General features: G+C 43.5%; 1 protein-coding gene across 3 annotated transcripts in view; it reads right to left on the minus strand.

Moving 5' to 3' along the window:
* Positions 1-17405, minus strand: part of HSCB (HscB mitochondrial iron-sulfur cluster cochaperone) — a 35907-nt gene that overhangs the window by 1425 nt on the left and 17077 nt on the right. The window contains exons 6-7 of one of the 3 annotated variants that reach the window (XM_059895268.1): positions 704-746; positions 535-616 (exon numbers count right to left, since the gene is read on the minus strand). In XM_059895268.1, coding sequence (XP_059751251.1) covers positions 574-616; positions 704-746 — 86 coding nt within the window. In that variant the 3' untranslated portion in view covers positions 535-573. Of the gene's footprint in view, positions 1-534; positions 617-703; positions 747-5074; positions 6348-17405 lie in introns of those variants that run through there. The other 2 variants (XM_059895271.1, XM_059895270.1) reach the window with 2 other exon arrangements.

The following is a 17405-nucleotide window of genomic DNA, read 5'->3' on the forward strand; positions in this document are numbered from 1 at the left end:
AGGCCTCTGGGAGGTGATTAGGTCATGAGGGTGGAGCCCTCACAAATGCCCTTATAAAGAGACCCTAGGAAGCTCCCCTGCCCCCTCTACCATGTGAGGACACAGCAGAAAGATGGCCATCTATGAACTAGGAATGTGTTGTCACCAGACACTGAATCTGCTGGCGCCTCTATCTCAGACTTCCCAGCCTCCAGAACTGTGAGCATAAATTTCTGTTGTTTATACAACACCCAGTCTATGATATTTGTTATATCAGCCCGGATGAGGTTAAAAACAAGAGGCTGAAAGAAGCAAACGACACCAGCAGCATGCATTTATTGAACACTTACTATGTACCAGGCACTGTGCTGAGGGCACTATTTCATGTCGGCTCCACAACAACTCTGTACTATGGTGTTAATATCACCACTTTGCAAAATTAGAGGCTAAGATTCAGTGAGGTGAAGGACCAATCTCAAGGTCTCACAGTTAGTAATGATGGTTCTAGAAAGATCTGACTGATTCCAAAACCAGGAATATCATTACCACTTTCCACAAGCAAATAGAAACTTTTTTTTTTCCTGCTGAGGATCCTCAAATGCATATTTGAGGGAAGATCCTTGCATTAGTCAGGGTTCTGCAGAGAAACAGAAACTACAGGATATACAGGGATATAACCTGGGATATATATATAAGAGGAGAACTATTACAGGAATTGACTTACTTGGTTATGGAAGCCAGGAAGTCCCACCATCTGCCATCTGCAACTAGAAAACCAGAAAGCCAGTGATGTAATTCAGCCTGAGTCTGAAGGCTTGCCAATCAGCGGGTTGATGGTGTAAGTCTCTGAGTGCGAAAGCCTGAGTACCAGGAGGACCGACGTCCAAGGGCAGAAGATGGATGTCTCAGCTCAAGCAGAAAGAGAGAGCCAATTTGCCCTTCCTCCTCCTCTTTCTTCTATTAGAGCCCCCAGTGTATTGGCGGGTGCCCACCCACATCGAAGGGCCATCTGCAATACTCAGTTCCCCAATTCAAATTCTAATCTCTTCCAGAAACATCCTCAGAAGCACACTCAGAAATGATGTTTTACCAGCTATTGGGGCATCCCTTAGGCTAATCAAGTTGATACATAAAATTAACCATCACAATCCCTAAGGAATTAATGCTCCTGCTTAAAAAAGGAGAACGACCTTGGCTGTCAAGGACAGAGTGAAACCTGTATGTTCAGGTGTTGCCAATGACATTCCAAATAGAGGAGCCCCTTCTCAAAAGCAGCATTTGTTCTCAGATCATAAAAGAATTGGTGTACTATGGCTACAGGCATGGAAAAAAAATGTGTGCGTATGAGGATAAAAAAGGATGCAATATGTAAATAGGAAACACTGTGTTAGGGCACGGGAATTTTTCATGATTATTTTAAAGAAAATCCCAGAATTGTATTTTATCTGTAAATGCTTTAACATTTATCTCTAACAAATATTTAAAACAAAACAGAACATAACCACAGTGCTTTTATCATACCTAAACAGAATTAATAATAGTTCTTTAAAATCATCTCATCCGTATTCACATTTTTCCAAGTGTCCCCACATGTCTTTTTTCCATTGGTTTGATGGCATCACAATTCAACCTCGCATTAGGTTTGCCTGTCTCTTTTTTTTTCTTAATTCTTTTTTTCATTTCTAATATCCTACTGGTCTTTTAAAACAATTATTTATTTATTTATTTAATTTTTTTGGCTACGTTGGGTCTTCGTCACTGCGCGCGGGCTTTCTCTAGTTGTGGCAAGCGGGGGCTACTCTTCGTTGTGGTGCGCAAGCTTCTCATTGCGGTGGCTTCTCGTTGCACAGCATGGGCTCTAGGCGTGCGGGTTTCAGTAGTTGTGGTGCATGGGCTCAGTAGTTGTGGCTCGCAGGCTGTAGAGCGCAGCCTCAGTAGTTGTGGCACACAGGCTTAGTTGTTCCGCGGCATGTGGTATCTTCCCAGACCAGGGCTTGAACCCGTGTCCCCTGCATTGGCAGGCGGATCCTTAACCACTGCGCCACCAGGGAAGCCCTTGCCTGTCTCTTGAGTCTCCGTTAGTCTAGACCTCCCGTCTGCTTTTTCCCTTGTTCATCATTTGTTGACTAATAGGTCATCTGGTCATTGGCATTGTCCTGGTGAGCACTGATGGTGGTGATGAGGTTTCTTCACATGGCTTCTCGGGTCGACATCAACAAGGGAGCCTGGAGCAGAAGAGGAAGGAAATGGCAGATACTCCCACCTGCCGGGTAAGCACAGTCCCAGTGGCTGGCAGCTTCCTCGTGCAGGCAATTAGGATTTTGCAGAAGAACTGGGATATTGGTATCGCCATGACTCCAGAGGCTCTGTTTTTCTCTTCCCTACTGGAGCCTCCTAGCTGGTCTCCCTGCTCCACTCTTGCCTTCCAACCCGTGAGCCACAGAGATATTTGTCCACCATGTAATCCTGATGTGCTCCTCCCCTGCACTAAACCCTTCTATGACTCCCTATTACTCTTAAGGGGGTCCAACCTCCTTACCAGACTCCACATTCCTTCAGGTTCCCTCCCCTTCCCACCTCCCGAGCTTTATCTCTATCCCCACCTGATGTCTGCATCCAGCAGTTTGGATTTTCTTCAGTTTTCTATTGACTTCCTCTTGCTTCTTCTCTCTCACCTCCAAACTTTTGCATACATTTTTCCTTCTCCCTGGTAACAACTTCCTTCTTTTGCATCCAAACCGACCTATCCAGGATATCAGATGTTTGTGATGCTTTTGGAGGCATAAGAGGGGAGGTACTATAGATTGCAGGCAATGACAAGTGGGCCTACTTGAAGCTCTTGGAGTACATTCTCTGGAGAATGTATTCTGCCAGGGGTAGGCTTGAAAGTAGGAAATGAAGGATTTTCACACAGCTCTTTGGGGTTAGCATCAATGAGAATGCCCAGGACCTTAGTTGGTTTCCTTGGTGCCCATGACTCAGGCAGAATAAATGGGCAATAGGTCTGGGCAATGAAGCAACAGCCTTGTTTCCACATTGTCCTGAGGAACAATGGAGGAGCTCCCGTACTCATTCTTAGCTATTCATTATGTGTTGTTCTCACAGCTCTGATATGTATTGAAAAAAATAAAACTGAATTTATTTATAAAGTTTTATCTAGAGATATTTTCCTATGCATTACACTGTGATGCGACCTACAATTTTCTTTCTATTATTTCTCCACAGACTGAGCGATGGAATGTTTGTGTTGGCACTGGTCCACCCCAGGGCGGGTATGCTCCTCCCTAACCACAATACACACTCCTGGGTGGCAAGGAGATTCAATCAAAGGCAACTCTTACAAGTGCTTCAGCTGTCTTTCACTTTTCTGAACTCTAGAATTTCTGCTCTTTAACATTATCAATTTTGAAATTAGTTTTTTTTTTTTTTAAATTTCAATATGGCTGATCAAGAAGCTGACTGTCCTTTGAGTTCTTTATTTTATTTTATTTTTTATAGTTTAGACTAACTCATATTGTTTATTTATTTATTTATTTAATTTATGGCTGTGTTGGGTCTTCGTTTCTGTGCGAGGGCTTTCTCCAGTTGCGGCGAGCGGGGGCCACTCTTCATCGCGGTGCGCGGGCCTCTCACTGTCGCGGCCTCTCTTGTTGCGGAGCGCAGGCTCCTGACGCGCAGGCTCAGTAATTGTGGCTCACGGGCCCAGTTGCTCCGCGGCATGTGGGATCTTCCCAGACCAGGGCTCGAACCCATGTCCCCCGCATTGGCAGGCAGACTCTCAACCACTGCGCCACCAGGGAAGCCCTTGAAATTAGTTTTTCATTGATAAGATGAGTGGTGTTTAAGATGTGGACTAATTGGAATTACTTTGGGGGTGTCTTCATCCTGGCATTAATAAGGTATAAAAATCTAGTGAGCCCTTCACCCTCTTGTACTCAAGATAGCATTCTTGGTTTGATTCTTAACTAGTCCTGTGCTCCATACTGGTGGGGAGGGTTCTTGGTCATACCCTGCCACTGGAATACTTTTTCATTTGCCTCAGATGAACCTTTTGTGTAATGAATTTTGGAGAAACAAAGAGGAACAGAGCTGGGACTTGGAGATTCTAGAATAAGTCGTATCACTATTTTGTGCCTGCTTGCTAAATGTCCTTACTGAAGGAAGAATTTTTTGTGAAACTTGCTTTCATTAAAACCTAGTAGAGGGCTTCCCTGGTGGCACAGTGCGGGGAACACGGGTTCAAGCCCTGGTCTGGGAAGATCCCACATGCCGTAGAGCAACTAAGCCCGTGTGCCACAACTACTGAGCCTGTGCTCTAGGGCCTGCGAGCCACAACTACGGAAGCCCTCTCACCACAACTACTGAAGCCTGCGTGCCCTAGAGCCTGTGCTCCGCAACAAGAGAAGCCCCACTCGCTGCAACAAGATAAGCCCCACTCGCTGCAACTAGAGAAAGCCCACACGTAGCAACAAAGACCCAACACAGCCAAAAATAATAAATAAATAAAATAAATAAATTTATTTAAAAAACCTAGTAGAAAAAGAAAACAAAACCCAAAAAACCTAGTAGAACCAAAGGGTGAAAAAGAAATCCCAGGGGAAACTGGGAAATGCTTTGAGATGAATGAAAACAAAAATACAACATACCAAGACTTATGGGATTCAGTAAAAGCAATGCCTAAGGGAAATTTAGCTATAAACACTTCCACCTTAAGAAACTAGAAAAAGGAAGAGTAAACTAAATACAAAGCAAGGAGAAGGGAGGAAATAATAAAGATTAGAGCAGAAATAAATGAAATAAAGAGTAGAAAAAAAGAGAGAAATCAAGGAAACTAAAAGTTGATTCTTTGAGAAGACTAACACAACTGACAAACTGACAAACCTTTAGCTAGATGGATCAAGAAACAGAAAGCAAAGACTCAAATTACTAAAATTAGGAATGAAAGAGGGAATTATAAGGGAAAATCATAAACAAATGTATGCCAACAAATTAGATAATTTATATGAAATGGATAAATTCATAGAAAGACAAATTAAAACTGATTTGAGAAGAAATAGAAATTTTGAATAGACCTATAATAAGAGACTGAATTAGTAATTAACAATCTTCCTACAAAGAAAAGACCAGGTCCACATGGCTTCACCAGTGAAATCTACTGAATATTTAAAGAAAAATTAACAGCAATCCTTTACAAACTCTTCCAGCAAATAGAAGAGGAGGGAAATTTTCCCAATCCATTATAAGAGGCCAGTGTTACCTTGATGCCTAAATCAAATACTAACTAAAGAATGTCACTCACCATCTGGCTTTATAAGGATTAGGTCATTAGCCACTGCAAGAGCTGACTTTCAGCACACTCTGAAAGGAGTTCAGGGCAGAGATCCGGAATGAGGCACTCTGCTCTGGGAAATCTGGCAGGTCTGCAGGTAGATAGATTTTTTAAAAAATTTATTTTATTTTTGGCTGCGTTGGGTCTTCATTGCTGCACACGGGCTTTTCTCTGGTTGCAGTGAGTGGGGGCTACTCTTCGCTGTGGTGCACGGGATGTTCACTGCAGTGGCTTCTCTTGTTGCAGAGCACGGGCTCTAGGCATGCGGGCTCAGTAATTGTGGCTCTCAGGCTGTAGAGCACAGGCTCAGTAGTTGTGGCACACAGGCTTTGTTGGTCCACGGCATGTGGGATCTTCCCGGACCAGGGCTCGAACCCGTGTCCCCTGCATTGGCAGGTGGATCCTTAACCACTGCGTCACCAGGGAAGTCCCTGTTTGTAGATTTTTTGATGATGGCTATTCTGACCGGTGTGAGGTGCTATCTCATTGTAGTTTTGACTTGCATTTCTCTAATAATTAGTGATGTTGAGCATCTTTTCATGTGCCTCTTGGCCATCTGTATGTCTTCTTTGGAGAAACGTCTATTTAGGTCTTCAGCATAGTTAATATTTTGATCTTGTTCCTTTCATTAATTTCTTAAGTGCAACCATCTTCACATAATTGAGATCATATTGTCTGCACAGGTTTGTATTTTGGTTTGTTTTGTTTTTTCTAAATTTATTTATTTATTTTTGGCTGCGTTGGATCTTCGTTGCTGTGCATGGGCTTCCTCTAGTTGTGGCGAGCGGGGGCTACTCTTTGTTGTGGTGCACGGGCTTCTCATTGCAGTGGCTTCTCTTGTTGCAGAGCTGGGCTCTAGGCGAGCGAGCTTCAGCAGTTGTGGTACACGGGCTCAGTAGTTGTGGTTCGTGGGCTCTAGAACGCAGGCTCAGTAGTTGTGGCTTGCGGGCTCTAGAACGCAGGCTCAGTAGTTGTGGCGCTCAGTAGTTGCTCCGCGGCATGTGGGATCTTCCTGGACCAGGGCTCAAATCCGTGTCCCCTGTATTAGCAGGCAGATTTTATTTTTAATTAATTAATTAATTTTTTTTTTTTTGGCTGCATTAGTTCTTTGTTACTGCGTGGGCTTTCTCTAGTTGTGGCAAGCAGGGGCTTCTCATTGCATCATTGCAGTTCACGGGCTTCTCATTGCAGTGGCTTCTCTTTTTGCAGAGCACGGGTTCTAGGCACGTGGGCTTCAGTAGCTGTGGCTCACGGGCTCTAGAGCACAGGCTCAGAACTTGTGGCGCATGGGCTTAGTTGCTCCATGGCATGTGGGATCTTCCTGGACCAGGGATTGAACCCGTGTCCCCTGCCTTGGCAGGGGGATTCTTAACCACTGCGGCAAGCAGATTCTTAACCACTGCGCCACCAGGGAAGTCCCTTTTGCTTTTTTTCTTAGTATAACTTTAAATTGCCAAGGAAAAGCCTGAGTACATTTTTGCATTTATTCATTCATTCTCTCAATCAAAATATACATGTATAAATATGTATGTTTATAACTATATGTATATATGTGAACACACATACATATATAGTGATACATTTGTATGTAAGGTACTATGTTGGCTGCTTCTTGGAAAGTTTATTGTCTTTCACGGCACAAAAGTTATCTATAATATAAAGCAGACTATGAAGAATGTCCATGTTCTCTTGTAATTCAGACAAGGAACCTCTCTGGATTATCTAAACTTTGTCTCACAAAGTTTCTTTGTTTGTAGATTCCTCTCTTTGGTGCTAAGACTGTTAGCCGGAGAAGTCCTGATGGACTAGTGCTGAGCAAAGCTGAATTTGTTGAGAAAGTTCGTCAGAGTAATCAGGCCTGTTATGATGGAGATTTCCACACAGCTATTGTTCTGTACAATGAAGCCCTAGCTGTTGACCCTCAGAACTGCATCATATACAGCAATAGATCTGCAGCCTATATGAAAATCCAGCAGTATGACAAGGCACTGGACGATGCAATCAAAGCCCGACTTCTCAATCCCAAATGGCCAAAGGTAGAAATTTCATTTACTTTCACGGAATCTTTTGTGCTGATTTCTTATTTTAATGTAACACTTTATTGACTGAGTGCAGTTATTAATTTTTTAATAGTCTGTACTTCAGCAAGATGTGGAATGGCTTCATTGAGCTGGTACACTAGTGAATAGCTTCCTTTTTTTATGCTTTGGAAGTATGCTTTCCTTGTCTAAGTTTAATTCTTTTCCTGCATGTTTCAGATATAAATTTTATTTTTACTCAGTTTCTTGATAGGATGCGTTCTAGTTATTTTATAGGTTTTGGACATCTCTTTTTTGCACAGATGTTTTAGATGGAGTATTATGATCAGCCACATGCAATTACTTAACATAGTTTCAACCCTGTTATAAATTTTGACTATTCAGATGATATAGAAAAATACTTAGGACTTCCCTGGTGGCGCAGTGGTTAAGAATCTGTCTGCCAGTGCAGGGGACATGGGTTTGAGCACTGGTCCAGGAAGATCCCACATGCTGCGGAGCAACTAAGCCCGTGCGCCACAACTACTGAGCCTGCGCTCTAGAGCATGCGAGCCACAGCTACGGAGCCTGCGTGCCACAACGACTGAAGCCCGCGCACCTAGAGCCTGTGCTCCGCAACAGAGAAACCACTGCAATGAGAAGCTTGCGCACTGCAACGAAGAGTAGCCCCCACTCGCTGCAACTAGAGAAAGCCCACGACATGCAGTAACAAAGACCCAACGCAGCCAAAAGTAATTAATTAATTAATAATTAAAAGAAAAGAATTTGGTCTTTGTCTCTGGTTCCTGGAGGGAGATTCTAAACCCTCGGAATTTCTTGAGTGATAGGTGTGTGTGTTATTCATGAGCTCCTCAGATCACTCCTGAGTTTATGCTAATGAATGAGGTGACTCCAGATGGGGGCTGGTCACCAAACAGACCACCCACGTGATTAGAGGATTGTGGCTTTGGACCAGCGCAGCCCCAGGGAGAGGAGGGAGACTGAAGATTGAATCCAACCACACGCCCAGTGGTTCAATCAATAATATTTGCACAATAAAACCCCAATAAAAACTCTGGACACCGAAGCTCATTGGAGCTTTCTGATTGGTGAACACAGTGATATACTGGGAGGGTGAAACACCCTGAATCCATGGGGAGAGGGCATGGAAACTCTGCACTCAGGACCCTACCGTACCTTGTACTATGTGTCACTTCATTTGTATCCCTAACAATGCAACTGTCATCATAAACATAACTTTTCCCTCAGTTCTGTGAATCATTCTAGTGAATTATTGAACCAAAGAGGTGTCACGGGAACCTCCTGGATTTGTAGCTGGTCTGTCATAAGTATAGGTGACCTGAGGACCCTATGTGATGCTGGCATCTGAAATAAGGGAAATCTTGTTTGACCTAATCCTGTGCCCTTAAACTTGTGGAGTCTGATGCTAACTGTAGGTGGTTAGTGTCAGAATTACACTGCAGTATTGCACTGGTGTCAGAACAGCAAGGGACCCAGAAAGCCAAATGATCTTAATAAAGAAGAACAAAGTTGGTGCATTCAACCTCTCTTCTGCGATGAGAAAAACACACAGAGTTCTGAGCTGGTGCCCAGGCATTTTACAATGTGATAACCCTGCTCACATCCAGAGTCTGAACATCTAGATAAGGACTTGAGTTTAGCATCCCCGCTGTTAAGTTCCCACTTTGCTTTTCCCAGGGCACCTCTTAAAGTAACCACTTGAGAGTTAAGCCTGTAAAAAGTTAGTCACCTCCGCCCCAACTACCTAATAAGTAATAGGTGCTTACTACCCTGCTCTCTATCTCCTGCTTACTCCTGACCTGGGATGGAGGACTGCCTTTCCCCCAGCTCACTGTAAACCACCTCCCTTTCTGGGATCTATAAGTAAAAATTCTTGTGACTTTACTTCCTTTGTGTGGGTATATTGAAACTTTGCCTTTAATCAAAATCACCCCATGGGTTTCACTTCCCCAAAGTGGGAGCTCGGATGCTGAGGGAACCACCTGGGGATCCCAAGTGGGTGGTTTGAGCCCCCTTATTCAGCAGGTCATAATCTGCATATTCTTAATTTAATACACCGGCTCCAGCTTCTCAACACACTTTCCAATTTCAAAACAGTGGGGTACTGGTATAAGGATAGACATATGGATCTACAGAATAGTATTCAGAATGCAGAAATGTACTACATTTATGATCAGTTAATTTTCAACAAGGGTGCCAAGACAATTCAATGTGGGGGGGATGGACTGTTCAACAATGATTTGGGGACAACTGGATAGTCACTTGCAAGAGCGAGGTTGGACCCCTGCTTCACATCATACATAAAAATTAACTCAAAATGGAGGAAAACATTTAGAAGTAAATATTTGTGATCTTGGGTTAGGTAATGGCTTCTTAGATATGACACCAAAAGGATAAGAAAAGATTTATAAGTTGGGCTTCATCAAAATTAAAAAGAAATGTGGTTCAAAGGATATCATCAAGAAAGTGAAAAGATGGCTCACAAAATGGGAGAAAATATTTGCAAGTCATATATCCAATAAGGGACTTGTATGCAGAACACATAAAAAAAATTCTTACAACTCAGCAATAAAAAGACAACCCAGGGACTTCCCTGGTAGTCCAGCAGTTAAGAATCCACCTTGAAATGCAGGGGACGCCAGTTCGACCCCTGGTTGGGGAACTAAGATCCCACATGCCACGGGGCAACTAAGCCCGCGCGCCACAACTAGAGAGAAGCCCGCGCACAACAACGAAGAGCCTGCGTGTCACAACTAAGACCTGACGCAGCCAATAAATAAATAAATAAACAAATAAAAAGACAACCCAGTTTTAAAATGGGCAAAGGATGTGAATTGACATTTCTTCAAAAAAGATTTACAAATGGCTAGTAAGTACATGAAAATATGTTCAACAACATTAGTCAGAAATGCAAATCAAGATGAGGTACCACTTTATACCTACCAGGATGGCTAAAATTAAAAAGACAGACAATAACAAGTGTTTACAACAGTGTGGAGAAATTGGAACCTTCATACACTGCTGGTGAGATTGTAAATGGTACAACCACTTTGGAAAACAGTTTGGCAGTTCCTCAACAGATTAAACACAGGGTTACCATACAAAATTCCACTCCTAGGCATATGCTCAAGAAAAATAAAATATATGCCCACACAAAAACGTGTACATTTATGCTAAGTGAAAGAAGTCAGTCACAAAAGACCATTTATCCATTATGTGAAATGTCCAGACTAGGCAAATATATAGATTATTATTTGCCTAGGGCAGGCGGTGGGGAGGGGAAGGGGAGGTGGGTTGGGAAAGGTATAAATTCCTTTTTGAGATGACAAAAATGTTCTAAAATTAGATCCTGGACTTCCCTGGTGGCACAGTGGTTAAGAATCCGCCTGCCAATGCAGGGGACACGGGTTTGAGCCCTGGTCCGGGAAGATCCCACATGCCGAGGAGCAACTAAGCCCATGTGCCACAACTACTGAGCCTGCGCTCTAGAGCCCGTGAGCCACAACTACTGAGCCCGCATGCCACAACCACTGAAGCCCTCACACCTAGAGCCCGTGCTCCACAACAAGAGAAGCCACTGCAATGAGAAGCCAGCACACCGCAGCGAAGAGTAGCCCCCGCCTGCCGCAACTAGAGAAAGCCCACGCACAGCAACAAAGACCCAGTGTAGGCAAAAATAAATAAATAAGTAAATAAATTAAAAAAAATAAAATTAGATCCTGGTGATGGTTGCACAGCTCTGTAAATAGGCTAAAAACCATTGAATTGTACATACACTTTGCATGGGTGAGCTTCATGGTATATATATCTCAATGCAACTTTTTAAAAAAACAAACCCAGTAGAAAGGTAGTGGGGGAATAGCCAACCTCACCTATCTCATAGTCTTGGTGGTTTCTGACACTTACTGAAAGGAACCCTATAGTTATGCATGACCGAGTTGGCTTAGGTCAATGTGTGTTACAAACTACCTTGCTTGTTACTGGTATGTGCTATTTTTTTCTAATATATATATGTATACCTAATATATACCAAATTTCCTAGGGAATTTGGTAACTCTTGTGACTAAGAGATTCATAGGTGTTATAGTGAGGTTTCCTCTCCTCTGAGAATTTGAAACTAAGGAAGCCAGACAAAATAGAAAATATTATCATAGGGATGAAAGCAAACATTATAAAAACAGCATAGAGAGAAATGATGGCTCCTCAGCCAACACTTGCAATATAATTGGTGGTCAAGACCACATTTTCCTTCTTTCTTTTTTTTTTATTGTGGTAAAATATATATAACATAAAATTTACCCTTTTGACCCTTTTTAAGTGTACAATTTTAAGTGCACAATTCAGTGGCATTAAGCACATTCGTGTTGTGCAACCATCACCACCATCCACCTTCAGAACTTTTTCATCTTCCCAAACCTACACTGTGTACCAGCTGCCCATTTTCTGAAGTTAGCGACCCGAGTTTGATTTTCCCCCAAACTATTACTATGTGAACTTGGAAGAGCTACTCTGCTCTTCAAAGCCTTAGTTTCTCCATCCATGAAATGGGGATGATAGTTCTTGCCTGAACGGGCCCATTTGAGGATTCAGTGAGAAGCGGAGTGTAACATGCTTATTAAATGCCACCCACCAGATCTGTGTCTCCTGCCCAGACAGTCTTCCTCAGCTGCAAGCCATCCTCCAGTTGCCTATCGAACATCTACAGGAAGTTCCAAGGTCACAAATACAACCTGTCCAAGTGGAGCTCAGCGCCCCCCCACCGCAAGCTGCAGCCCCTCTTCCTGGGTCAAGGCCTCTCCATCCTCCCAGTGCTCACACCAGACACTTGAGTCCCCTTAACTCAGCACTCATCATAGCCCTATTAGCAGCCAAGTCCTAATGGTCCCATCTCCTAGAATGCTGTTGAATCTGTCCACTTACTGTCCCCTTACCATAATGCTGCCTTTGTTCAGGAAACATCAGCTCTCAACTCTACCGAAGTCCCCAGATGGGTCTCCTTTACTCCAATGTCTACACTGCTCCTCCTGCTCTGGCTGCCTCCTTCTCAATAGCATCTCTACCCCTTCCCCACTCCCACCCTCACCCTGTTGCAGTAAGATTCTTCTTTACTTGCATGCATGCCATTTCTCCTGCTAACCTACTTGAAAATGCAAATGCCTCTCTAATCCTTCAAGATTTAGCTCACTGGTCAAGGTTAGGGACCCCTCCTCTCTGCCCCCATCTCATTCTATGCTTCCCACTAATATTTGCTGAGTGTAGTGCCAGGCCTTGTGCTGAGCACTTTGTGTGCATTATTTTATATTCTCTTCCCTCCTGATGTCATATCTCTACTTCGTCATGATTGAGGTTGGTGCTATGGTTATCCTTGTCTTACAGATGAGAAAAATGAAACCTAGAGAACTTAACTGCTCAAGGTCATACAGTGAGTAAGAGGAACTACCAGATACAAAAACCAATTCTGTCTGATTCTCTGAAATCTGCAGTATCACAAATATAATTTGTAACCGAAATTCTTCCTTCCTTGGTTCCCTGGGTGAACTGTCTCATTTTTTACCCTACTGCTCTCCTATTACTTCCTCTGCAGCCCTTTCTCACCTCTCTCCTTTCCCCAGCTGACTTAGCTCTTTCTTGCTTGGTGTTTCCATGGGCAGCCCCAGGGAAATTTCCTATTAAAATCCCAGTTCCAGCTTCTCTTGAAACAATCCAGAGATTGTCAACACCACGTCTGAATCTCGCCATGGCAGCAATTACCAGGGTTGAGTAGCATCTCCCGCCTCCTCCCCAGCTTTGAGATAGGGCGTGTGCTCGCAATTCTTCAAAGACCTCACCCCTCTCTGATAGCAGCCACTTCCGCCACCGTCACCCGTGTGTGTTTCCTCCCTGGAGCCCTCACCCCTCTGAACTCTGCTGAGTCTCTCTTGCCTCCCAACACTGATACCTAGAAAGGAAAAGATGGTGTCTTCTCTTTGTTTTTTCATCTGGCCACATCTGATATATCCAACATGTTATCAAAAGTGACAGAACCAAAGGAATTCTTTGTCAAAGCAAAGCTTTAGGTCTGAGTCTGCTGCAGCTATTTGTCACTTGCTGCTGAGCACACTACGTGGCATGACTGCTTTGTCCACTCAGCAGCATCTTTCTCTCTGCCTGGTGGAGGCCACGGAGACAGGAAAAAGCCCTTTTGCAACGGAGGTGCTTTCCTCTCTGATTATAGATTACTTGTTATATAATTCCCTCAACTGTGACAGGACCGCCCCTTGACTTCTGTGCAGAAAAGAGTTAACCCAGCAGCCCCAAGATTGCACATCCTTATAAAGTCCTGCTTACAAGGTTGGCCCTTGGCTGGTGTCTGGGAACTTGGATTTGGGGAGGGTTTCCCTATTTCCAGAACTGATAAGAGTGGCTCACTCTGCCTAAATTGTTTGTACAAACAATGTAATTTATGCTGAATACCTGTTTTCTTTCTTGGAGTCTGGAATTTTGGCACATGCTAGACAAAGAGTGCTTATGTGACCAGCACCAAAGAAAAACTCTGGGTACTGAGTTTCTAACAAGCTTCCCTTGCAGACAGCATTTTCACACGTGTTGTCACAACTTGCTGCCGGGGAATTAAGGGTGTTCTCTGTGATTGCACTAGGGAAAGGAGCCTTGGAAGCCTGTGCCTGGTTTCCGTCAGACTTCACCCCACGTGCCTTTTCTCTTTGTTGATTTAACTTTGTATCCTTTTGCTGTAATAATTCATAGCCATGAGTAGGACTATGTACCGAGTCCTGTGGGTTCTCCCCTTGAGTCGTTGAAACTAGGGGTGGTCTTGGGGACACCTGACACAGTCTCTCTCTGCTTGTCTGGATGCCACTTCCCCTCTTCCCTGAAGACTTCTTCCCTGGTTACCACACCTGGGAGTGATCTTTCCCTGTGCCCAGTGAAGCTGTATGTGCAAACTTTGGAAACAGAGACTTGGATCAAATACTGCTTTGGCTTGGCATGGAGCAGGCCCTGGTAAATGGCCCCTCTTGTAAAGATTGTTTAGTCCCTTGGCTGGTACTTAATCTTGGCCGGTTCAGACTCCCTAAGAGCAGAGGCTTTGCAGACAGGCCTGGGTTTGAATCCCTGCTCTTGACTCTCTTACCTTCTGGGACCTTGTTTCTTCATCTGTAAAATGGGTGGAATTGGGTTTAATTTGATGGAATCATGCAAAGTACTGCCCATAGTGCCTGGCACACAGTTAGTGCACAGCAAATGGGAACTTTTATCATTGTTTTGGTTATTGGTGTAAAAGTCTTCTCCCCAAATAGACAGGAAGCATCTCACTGTTCTGTGTTACTCTCTCAGGTTACAGCATTCTGTTACACAAAGTAGGTGCTTGAACCTTTGTTGAAAGGAGGATATTTACTCTGCAGTGAAAGGCATGACTTTGTTGCCAAAATAAAAACAAAAGTAGTCATTACCATTTAAAAACTCACATTTGAGTGCTTACGTGCCATGCACTGGGCTAAACAATTTGCATAATTTATTCCATTTAATCTTCACAATGACCCTGTGAGTGTGGTACTATTATTATTATCACCATTTTAAAGATGAGGAAATGAAGCTTAGCACAATCACGGACTTACAGCAAATTAGTGGCAGAGCTGTAATTCAAAACCAGGTGTAGGGGCTTCCCTGGTGGTGCAGTGGTTAAGAGTCCGCCTGCCAATGCAGGGGACACAGGTTTGAGCCCTGGTCCAGGAATATCCCACATGCCGCGGAGCAACTAAGCCCATGCGCCACAACTACGGAGCCCGCGTGCCACAACTACTGAAGCCCGCGTGCCACAACTACTGAAGCCCACGTGCCACAATTACTGAAGCCCACACACCTAGAGCCCGTGCTCCGCAACGAGAAGCCACTGCAATGAGAAGCCCGCGCACCACAACGAAGAGTAGCCCCCGCTCACTGCAACCAGAGAAAAGCCCGCGTGCAGCAACAAAAACCCAATGCAACCAAAAATAAAATAAATAAATTAAACAAACAAATAAACAAAAAAACCCAGGTGTATTAGTCTGCTCAGGCTGCCGTAACAAAATATCACAGATTGGGTGTCTTAAACGACAGAAATTAATTTTCTCACAGTCTGGAGGCTGGAAGTCCAAGATCAAGGTGCTATCAGAGTCAGTTTCACTATCCGTTGAGGAGTCTCTTCCTGGTTTGTAGATGGTAGGCGTCTCCCTGGCTTTCTCAAAGGGCCTTTCCCTGGTGCATGAGTGTGGGAAGACTGAGCAAGGGTGTTTTTCTTATAAGGACACTAATCTATAAAACCAGGGCTTCACCTTTACAACCTCATTTATCCTTAATTACTTCCCTAGAGGCACCATCTCCAAATACAGCCACACAGGAGGTTAGGGAGTCAACATACGAATTTTGGGGGGGACACATTCAGTCCAAAACACCAGGCCTATCTGACACTGGAGCAGTCACAAATTAGTCAAAACTTCTGACTTGCTCTGATGCCATATGAAGAACGATGTGGGGTTAGGAGGTGGGTGCTTAATTTCCTTCACTCAGTCAGAAACTTTAACCCAAATAGGGCTGCTAACCTTTCAGAGGTCTAGAAGCATCCCTCCCATAGTGCTTTGTCAGGGAACACTTGAAAGGGTTCCTGGATTTAGAAGTCCACCTAAACTTGGAGTTTAGACTAAAAGGGAAAGAATTTGGAAGAGAGGGGAAAAATAAGTAATTCCACTGACTCAGAAGCCATGTCTCAGAAATAAAGTCTTTTAAATTTATTCCCCCAATCAGAAATGTTTGCTCAGGACTTCCTTGGCGGTCCGGTGGTTAAGATTCCGTGCTTCCAATGCAGGGGGCATGGGTTCGATCCCTGGTCTAGCAACTAAGATCCCACATGCCGTGCTGTGCGGCCAAAAAAAAAGAAAAAAAAAAAGAAATGGTTTGCTGGGAGGTCCAGTGGCCTTTCCAGCTGATGGCAACAGGTAAGGGAAAGTGTCTTTGAAGTTCCTCCAAAGACATTGTTTGAAGCAAATTTGTTTATCTGATTTTTTTTGTGGTCAGATTGTTTCGGTTTTGATCTTTGTTCCAAAGGATGGAAGATTGTCTACAGGCATATTTCAAACACTCCTTTCATTTTCTCCTTCTTTTCAGAAGCACCCAAACTAATCAGGACATTTGTTTGCTTTGTAATTATTTACTTAAAGGACTCCCTGTGTGTGTTCAGACAAGAAACTCGTTCTTCTTGTAAATTGTGAGGGGGCTGGAGATTGTACTGATATTCCCCAGTACCATTAAGCCAGACAGCTGCTGTGGTTCATTAGCCTTCAGAAGATCCATAAATCCTGAAATGTTAACTGAGTATAACTGGATCAGGATTCACAAGATATAAATTCTTAGACAATGACAAGGGAGGATGCAAAGCTCTAGGAGTAGTACTTAAACCTTGGTTCAGAACCCTGAATTTTTTCACTTATAAACAAGCAATTCTCTCTAAGAATTTGAATGCTGTTTCTCAGAATTTTTCATCCGAATTTTCTATTTTAATCTTCCTTGATCCAGAGACTTAAAAAATTTTTTTTTTCTTCTGGAAATGTATCAAGAACTTAAACTGAATTTCCAAAGATCCAAAAAGGGAAGGGAAGCTGCTTCTGGTGACAGGAGAGCAGCTGTTCAGGAATAAATTTAAAATGCTCCACTTCATCAAGGTGGAGCTGAACATGTGGTTAGTGTTTAATACCAGACTAATTCATTTTTTTTTAAAACAGTTACTAACTTTTTAAAACTAACTTTTATTTTTGGCTGCCATCGGGTCTTAGTTGCAGGTACGCGGGACCTTTCATTGCGGCACGCGGGCTTAGTTGCCCCGCGGCTTGTGGGATCTTAGTTCCCTGACCAGGGATCGAACCCGTGTCGCCTGCATTGGCGGGTGGATTCTTAACCACTGGACCACCAGGGAAGTTCCCAGACTAATTCTTGATAATATTATCTATGTTTCATGTAGATAAAATGCATTTATGTATTTAAGTGTAGACCAAAGAGACCCTTAGGTA

The sequence above is a fragment of the Balaenoptera ricei genome, chromosome 14, assembly GCF_028023285.1.
Source record: "Balaenoptera ricei isolate mBalRic1 chromosome 14, mBalRic1.hap2, whole genome shotgun sequence".
Lineage (NCBI taxonomy): Eukaryota > Metazoa > Chordata > Mammalia > Artiodactyla > Balaenopteridae > Balaenoptera > Balaenoptera ricei.